This window comes from Salvelinus alpinus, chromosome 20, assembly GCF_045679555.1.
Source record: "Salvelinus alpinus chromosome 20, SLU_Salpinus.1, whole genome shotgun sequence".
Classification (NCBI taxonomy): domain Eukaryota; kingdom Metazoa; phylum Chordata; class Actinopteri; order Salmoniformes; family Salmonidae; genus Salvelinus; species Salvelinus alpinus.
The window spans coordinates 34,946,024-34,953,993 of NC_092105.1; the positions used below are offsets into that span (position 1 = coordinate 34,946,024).

Genomic DNA, 7,970 nt, shown 5'->3' on the forward strand with positions numbered 1-7,970 from the left:
CCAGCCCAAGCTAACACACCTGACTCCAATACTCACCTAATCATGATCTTCAGTTTAGAATGCAATTTGATTAATCAGCTGTGTTTGCTAGGGATGGAGAACTAGTGTGACACCAATCAGGCCCTCCAGGACTGTAGTTGCCTGACAGGGTGTGTCCTTTCAGGCTGTTGGCCTGAAGTAGGACTGAATAGATTTAAATAGTGGAGTATGGTATTTATTATTTTTTGTGAGTGTAGCGTTAGATGGTAGGGTATTTGTTGTATTTTTTAAAGGAAAGTATGAGAGTTATACTCCAGTCTAGTAGGTGGCGGTAATGCAACATTTGTTGGATGCCAATCGCCGTTAAGCCTAATCGAATAAGAAGTTGTTACAGCTGCTTGGCAGCTTTTTTACGTTTCAATATTAACATTTGTCTTTATATATTCGTGAGGTTGTTTGGCGACTGAAGTTTACTTCAAGAGGCTTGCTTCCGAGTGTCGTTGATTAGGGTGTGGACAGAGCGCTTTCTGTGAGACAGCAGGTAAACAACCGTGTAGACAGCTAGCTTATGTGGTTTTTATGTCGCATAACTAACCTCATCAACGTGAAGTATTTTCTAGTTATGTAACGTTAACTAGCAATTGTTTTCGCTATCTGTTACAAGTCTCCCTATCCTTGCCACTCTCTGCTGTACCTACGTCCACCTAACTGAGGGTGTATTCGTAAATTCAATCTGGAGTGCGTTCTTGACGTTCTAATTTTCACAATGTTATCAGATTGTCAGTTCGTAAATTCAGAACATTTCGCTCTGTGTTCAGAGCGCACACTGCACGCTCTGGCCGAGGAGTAGTGTTGATCTGAGCGTTCTGCCCAAACAACGCAGTCAAGTACCCAAGCTAGCTTTCCAGCTGACGTTATACAGACACACGAGAGAACACCTCACTCTGACCATTTTACTTGCCCTAACAGAACTGGCTAGGCTGTTTTCATGTTATCCACAGCATTGGTTACTGTGCTGCTGGCAACAATTTAATTACGCCTTTTCACCGAGGTTTACTGACACCGGCCATATTCAAGGGGTGTTTAGCTTTCGTAAATGTGTCAGTTATGCCAGTATGAATGTGAGACTATATATCCGCAGGAAAGTATAATGAAATCAACTTTAAGGTGTTAGGAATGTGAATACACTACCATTTATTTTTTTTATTTTTTATTTAACCTTTATTTAACCAGGTAGGCATCATCTGAAGGATGTGCAGAAACACGTGCAGCATCTCGGCAAATGGCCATGCATGGCTTACATGTGTTTTCATCCTGTTTGCGTGTTTCAGGCACTACCAGGGGTTTGAAAATATGATTTAATTCTACTTTCCTGTGGATATATTGTCTCGCATTCCTACCCGCGAAAAGTCCAACCAGTCCTGGCAATGTTGCTTGTGGTGAAATTTTCAGATGAGAGAAACACACAGCTCTACAAGCTGCATTACATTGTGTAAGGTGATTTTGTTATATTTGACATTATAATTGCGTATAACTTCATTGCAAACTTTCAGAAGACTAATTAAATGTCTGTACTTGTTCTTCTGTTTTGCTATTGTTTAGAAAATGTTTGATAGGACCCAGTCTAGTTTCACAATCAATGAACAAAAATGTAAACACAATATGTAAAGTGTTGGTTTTAATGAGCTGAAATAAAGATCCCAGACATTTTCCAAATGCACAAACTTGATTGCATCCCTGTTGGTGATCATTTCTCCTTTGCCAAGATAATCCATCCACTTGCGACATATCAAGAAGCTGAATCAATAGCATGATCATTACACAGGTGCACCTTGTGCTGGGGACAAAATGTGAAGCTTTGTCACAACACAATGCCACAGATGTCTCAAGTTTTGAGGGAGCGTGTAATTGGCATGCTGACTACAGGAATTTCCACTAGGGCTGTTGCCAGATAATTTAATGTTTATCTTCCATAATCCTCCAATGTCGTTTTAGAGAATTTGGCTGTACAACTGCAGACCATGTGTGTGGGGAGTGGTTTACTGATGTCAACCTTGTGAACAGAGTTCCCCATGGTGAGGTTATGGTATGGGCAAGCATAAGCTACGGATAACGAACACATTTGCATTTTATCGATGACAAATTGAATGCACAGCGATACCATGATGAGATCCAGAGGCCCATTGTCGTACCATTCAGCCGCCACCATCACATGTTTCAGCATTATAATGTACGGCCCCATGTTGCAAGAATCTGTAGACAATTCCTAGAAGCTGAAAATGTCCCAATTCTTCCATGGCCTGCATACTCACCAGATATGTCCCCCATTGAGAATGTTTTGGATGCTCCGGATTGATGTGTACGACAGCGTGTTCCAGTTCCCACCAATATCCAGCAATATCCAGCAAAGCCTAATCAACTCTATGCGAAGATGTCACCCTGCATGAGACATGGTCGTCACACCAGATACTGACTGGTTTTCTGATCCACGCCCATACCTTTTGTAAGATACCTGTGACCAACAGATCCATATCTGTATTCCCAATCATGTGAAATCCATATATTAGGGTGTAATAAATGTATTTCAATTGACTGATTTCCTTATGAGCTGTAACTCAGTCAAATCTTTGAAATTGTTGCACGTTGTGTTTTTAGATTTTTGTTCAGTATAAATGCATGCAGTACATGTATAACAAACTTTTGCCAGGCGTTTGACTGTTTTTATAAAAAATAAAATGGAAATATGTATGAGATGTTTTAAACCACTAGTTTATCTATAGGCATGTGATTAATGTGGCCGTTATCGGACATTATCGTTCCACACAAGAACATCACACACAAATCAGTGTTTTGCAATTTGTCAAGAGGTGACAAGTTATTTGATCTTAGCAGCTCAGGTGTCTCTTTAAACCTCTGTGACTGAGTGACTACTACCAGTAGCCTCCTCTGTCCTACTCCTTATATGTATCTCCTCCTTCTATGTAATGATTAAAAGGTCCTAGTGAAGGAGCAGGTCTGTGTCTGTCTGCTGAGTCACTGCAAGCTGGAAGGAGCACTAGGCTAGCAGAGCAGACGACAGCAGAGCACCATGACCCACCGGCTGTTTGAGGAGAAACACCATGCCTCTATCTACCAGAGGTACCGCTTTGTACCCCCAGAGGAGATCAGAGACATCATCCTGCATTACCTGGAAAGGAAGGTGAGCCAAGCAAAGATAATATTACTGTTATAGACTGTGTCTTTTACATGACGTTAGACTTGTACAGTTGGCAGCTAAGACAAATCTTAGGTTATCTAAGATAAGTCTTTGGTGTAATGCTTCCACACAGTGTCCGAGAGAGGGCATTTTTCACTTTCATTTCTATTCCATAATATTTCAGGACTATGACATTTTTAAATCCGATACAAACATTATCTGAACCATTTCCTGTTTCTAAATGCTTTTGAGTATTGCGACAATAGGTCACTAAACTGTCATCCATTATCTTACGTTATTACCGTAAGCTTGAAATACCTATTTAGCAAATACCAGAGTTTTATATATAATAACACACACACTACCGTTCACAAGTTTGGGGTCACTTAGAAGTTTCCTTGTTTTAGAAAGAAAAGCATTTTTTTTGTCAATTTTAAAATAACTTCAAATTGATCAGAAATACAGTAGACATTGTTAATGTTGTAAATGACTAATGTAGCTAGAACAGTTGTATTGATCATCACATTTACACTATCACTAGCTATCACTCTCCTTTAGTGAAGGCTAGTTATATAGTGTCTCACTGGTCCCCTCTCTTCAGAAAGTCCAGCCTCATGCCCTAGCTGTGGACCTGGGCTGTGGGACGGGGCAGAACTCACGCCTGCTGGCCCCACACTTCCAGGAAGTGGTGGGCATCGACATCAGCGAGTGCCAACTGGAGGAGGCCAGGGCAGTAGCAGGGTTCAACAACATCACCTACAGGTATTTGAATGTGTCTATGTGTGTTTAACCTTACTATCCTTTTGAGGTCAAAGTCCTCACAAGGATAGTAAAACAAGGAAAATGTGACAAGTGGGGACATTTTGCCATTCCCCATACATTAACAAAAACTGCTATTTTAGGTTTGGTTAGGTTTATTTAGGGGTTAGGGTTAGATTTAGAGTTAGGGTTTAGGCATAATAGGATTTTGAATGGGAATAAATGTTTTGGTCCACACTTGGCTAGTAAAACCAACGTGTATGTTGTTTAAAAAGAAACAGTGATGGCAATCTGCAGAGACGGTCAATTACACCCAGCACAAAGGTCAGCAGTAGCTTCCCACTTTCAATAGGCCCCTAGTTAATATGTTAGTTTATGTAGAAATCCTCAATGTTTGGTGCTGTGTCTTAATACTTACAGGAAAGGGACAGCAGAGGAGCTGCCGTTTCCGGATGGTTCTGTGGACCTACTGACTGCAGCCTCAGCGGCCCATTGGTTTGACCAGAAGCGGTTGCTCTTGGAGGCAGGCCGGGTCCTGAAGCCTTGCGGCTGCATGGCTCTGCTTGGCTTTGCTGATAACTTCAGACTCCATTACGGCTCATGTGGGGACAGACTCACTGACATCTATGATGAGGTGAAAAACACAGAACTAGAATGACATTCTATTTTTATGGTGACAAACCAATGCTACTTAATCGGTTTAGTGTGTCATATGTTTATTTTCATTGGGTACTAAGTACAATTGTTGTTTTCATCTACATTATGCTTACAAAATGTTTGTTTGCTGCCATATTGAGACATTTCACTTGTATGATACAACAAACCCTCACAATTCTTTGTTTGATATAAGTAACACTTTTCCTGACTGTTTCCTGACTGAGATTTGACTTTGCTATCCCCAGTTGAAGAAGGTGCTGTTACCATACACCAGCACACAGGTAGCAGTGTCCAACACCAAACTAAGGGAGCTTTACGCTGCTATCCCCTTCCCTGACAAAGAGAGGTAACTCATACAGACTCTGTGGGAACCCAGTAGAACAGCCTGTTACACATTAAAACATTTCTCATGGTGTGACTTTGACCCTGTGTCTCTGAGTTTCTATTTGAGAATGAAATATATATATATATATATATATATATATATATATATATATATATTCATACATACAGAAGTAATGTACTCACACCTAGTGACTCCGACCGTGGTCAAAATCAAATGTTGTACTCAATAAACTGTAGGAGTATTCAATATTATGACTTACTTGACTTAACCCTCTTGGCCCCCTTGGGAGCTTAGGGCATCCACTGACTCTCCTCTCAATTCAACAGTGTGTGGGTATCTGTTCTTCTTTCAGGATTGAGTGTATCCCACTGAAGCAGCAGATCTCAGTGAGGAACATAGTGGGCTTCATGGAGTCCTTCTCCATGTACCAGGCCTTCCAGAGGGCCGAGCCTGATGCTGCCTCCGCACTGCTGCAGAGAACACTCGACAGGTAACAACCCTGATCAATCAACGGATGAATGAACGAATGACTGAATGGATGAATTAATTAGCTAATTAACAAATTAACCCGGTGGGGTCGATTGACAAACCGGTGTGTCAGTCTAAGTTGCATAACAAAAAAATCCCCATCAAAACCCGTCAGTTTAAGCTAGAGATACTGTGTCTGTTTTTTTGCATTGGATGCGTCTCAATCCAATGCATCCGCCAGTGTCACACTTCAACATCTGCAGTGAAAGGTGACAGAGCTAGAGTGGTGTTTGTCAGACCATGAGACATCCCGAAAATCCTCTGTAGCGTCCGAACAGTTTGACCTATAAACTATTGACCACTGTATGGATAGACTCTCACGAACACGATGGTGTTCTACGCTTTGCTCTACGACCCCTACAAGTGCCTGGAGTCTCATCTGAAGTCAGTACCGTCGATGTGCTAAATTCTGTTTGGAAACGTCCGGACCGTTAGGGCTACAAACTAATGGATGCCCACAAGTGTCACGGGACCCGTCTGAAGGTAACCAGTACAGGTTTAAAAAACGGATGGAAGTGTGCAGGTAGTTTTGTGCCTACCCCAAAAAAGAGGTTAAATATGTGTAAAAAATATAAATATTTCCAGAGGTTTTATTTTTTTTATTTGTATTATTATTATGTTTTTTGTATTTTACACCCTTTTCCCCGTCTCATCGCTGCATCTCCCCAATGTGCTCGGGAGGCGTAGGTCGGGTCACGCGTTCTCTGAAACATGACCTACCCGGAAGCCAGAAGCACCAATGTGTTGGTGGAAACACTGTTCAACTGACGACCGAGATCAGCCTGCAGGCGCCCGGCCGCCACAAGGAGTCTCTAGAGTGTGATGAGCCAAGTAAAGACCCCCCGCTGGCCAAACCCTCCCCTAGCCCGGATAACGCTGGGCCAATACAGCCGTGATCGGGAGTCCGCCTCCAGCCTTAGACCGCTGCGCCACTCGGGAGGCCCCATACCTGAGTTTAAAAAATATATATCCTAGATTTAGGACAGACACTTCAAAACCTTGTTTCTTCTGATATATTTTTTGACAGTCCTTTTTGCCATTTATGAACGTGTTATTCAATGCGTTTCTATCGGTTTTAGTTGTCTTTTCTTTTCATATTTATATTTTTATACCTAAAGGGGTCCTAAAATTCTCAATCAAATAGCTAAATGATCCATAGGTATGACCAATTTAAAACAATTCCATCTGTCAGATTAGCCCCCCCCCCCCCCTTGTTTTAGACTAAAGATTAAATGAACAAATAATCAAAATAATTAATTATTTTATTTACTTGTATGCCACTTTTTTTGTCTATTCCACTTGGAATTATTTTATAAAATATATTGATGTCATATTGCAGGTTTCTGAAGGAGATGGGAGTCACATCACCAGACACACTCATGGAGGTGACGCTGGAGTATTTCTGTGTCCTGGCGTCTAAACCGGAGTGAAACACTCTTTACAGTGTGAATGTGTTTGTGTGGCGACAGATGTTTCTTAAGCTTGTGTCAATCATGTTTAAGCTGTTGTTAATAGAAGTAGTATTCTGTTCACATAAGATGTCATTGAAGTCCCTTTGGTTTTGTCTCTTTTCTTTTATACATTGTAATGTAGAGCAAACTATTAGCCTTAGTCACATCATTATCAAAATGGTTGCCACATTTAGTATCTTCCTTGCCTGAGATTGACAATAAAATGTGTCTGTAGACAGAATTGTAACTTTTGAATATTATTTAACTTCAGGGCCGTATCAAGTGTCTCAGAGTAATATTAGGAGTGTGGATTTTAGGATGTTTTTCCTTTTAGATCACAATGAAAAATATAACATGGACAAGGGGGTATCTGATCCAAGATCAGCACTCCTAATCTGAGACAATTGATACTTAGGCAGCCCAATTCTGATTTTTTTCTCACTAATTGGTCTTTTGATCAGGTCTGAAAAAGATGTGGTTGTGATTGTTAAAAATATCAGAATTGGGCTGCTGTTCTAAACGCAGCCATATTTCCCCAGATTTTCTGTTGGTTTCTTTTTAATATGCATTATTCATGGGTTCAACCAAATTCATCACATTATGCCAACTGAAAGAAGACCTTTGGTCTGTTCTTGGACCAGTACTTCAGATATTGACTGTTTATAATTAACTATTTTAGTGAGCTAGTAGTAGTGCAGCTCAGTACAAAGCCTGTTGTTGTTGATCTATGGCTCAGTGATCAGTTGGAATAGGGTTTTTATCTGAGTAAGGAAACTGAACTCATCAGGCGTTTGTATTTTCCCACATCAATCACAACAGGGAAAACACCTCATAGGAAAACAAGGTTCTGATCCCTCCCTCTCCCATCCCATCTCCAGGGGACTTCTTATTGGTTCTGACACACCACACAGCTCTCTTTGAACCCATGTAACCCTGGCCCCCTTCATAAACATCCTCATTAGCAAACAACACACATTCCTTATGAAGCCGCTGCACCGGCCATTTCTCTATCTCTCATACTAGCCTGGCCAAGCACCTAGTGGTTTCCCTGGAA

The 7,970-nt window shown here is 41.1% G+C and overlaps 1 protein-coding gene across 1 annotated transcript; it reads left to right on the top strand.

Annotated features, from left to right (window-relative positions):
• Positions 1–325: 325 nt before the first annotated feature.
• On the top strand, positions 326–7,157 carry LOC139546737 (putative methyltransferase DDB_G0268948). The gene is made up of 7 exons (XM_071355469.1): positions 326–520; positions 2,975–3,178; positions 3,777–3,937; positions 4,355–4,568; positions 4,837–4,937; positions 5,290–5,427; positions 6,805–7,157. Exons 2-7 carry the CDS (start codon positions 3,068–3,070, stop codon positions 6,893–6,895), a joined length of 816 nt encoding a protein of 271 aa, XP_071211570.1. The 5' UTR covers positions 326–520; positions 2,975–3,067; the 3' UTR covers positions 6,896–7,157.
• Positions 7,158–7,970: the final 813 nt, after the last annotated feature.

Bases quoted from the DNA above. Each gene is read 5' to 3' on its own strand.
- LOC139546737 (XM_071355469.1), top strand. From the start codon at position 3,068: ATGACCCACCGGCTGTTTGAGGAGAAACACCATGCCTCTATCTACCAG. The intron at 4,569-4,836 runs GTGAAAAACACA...TGCTATCCCCAG, and splicing joins TCACTGACATCTATGATGAG to TTGAAGAAGGTGCTGTTACC. The intron at 5,428-6,804 runs GTAACAACCCTG...GTCATATTGCAG, and splicing joins CTGCAGAGAACACTCGACAG to GTTTCTGAAGGAGATGGGAG.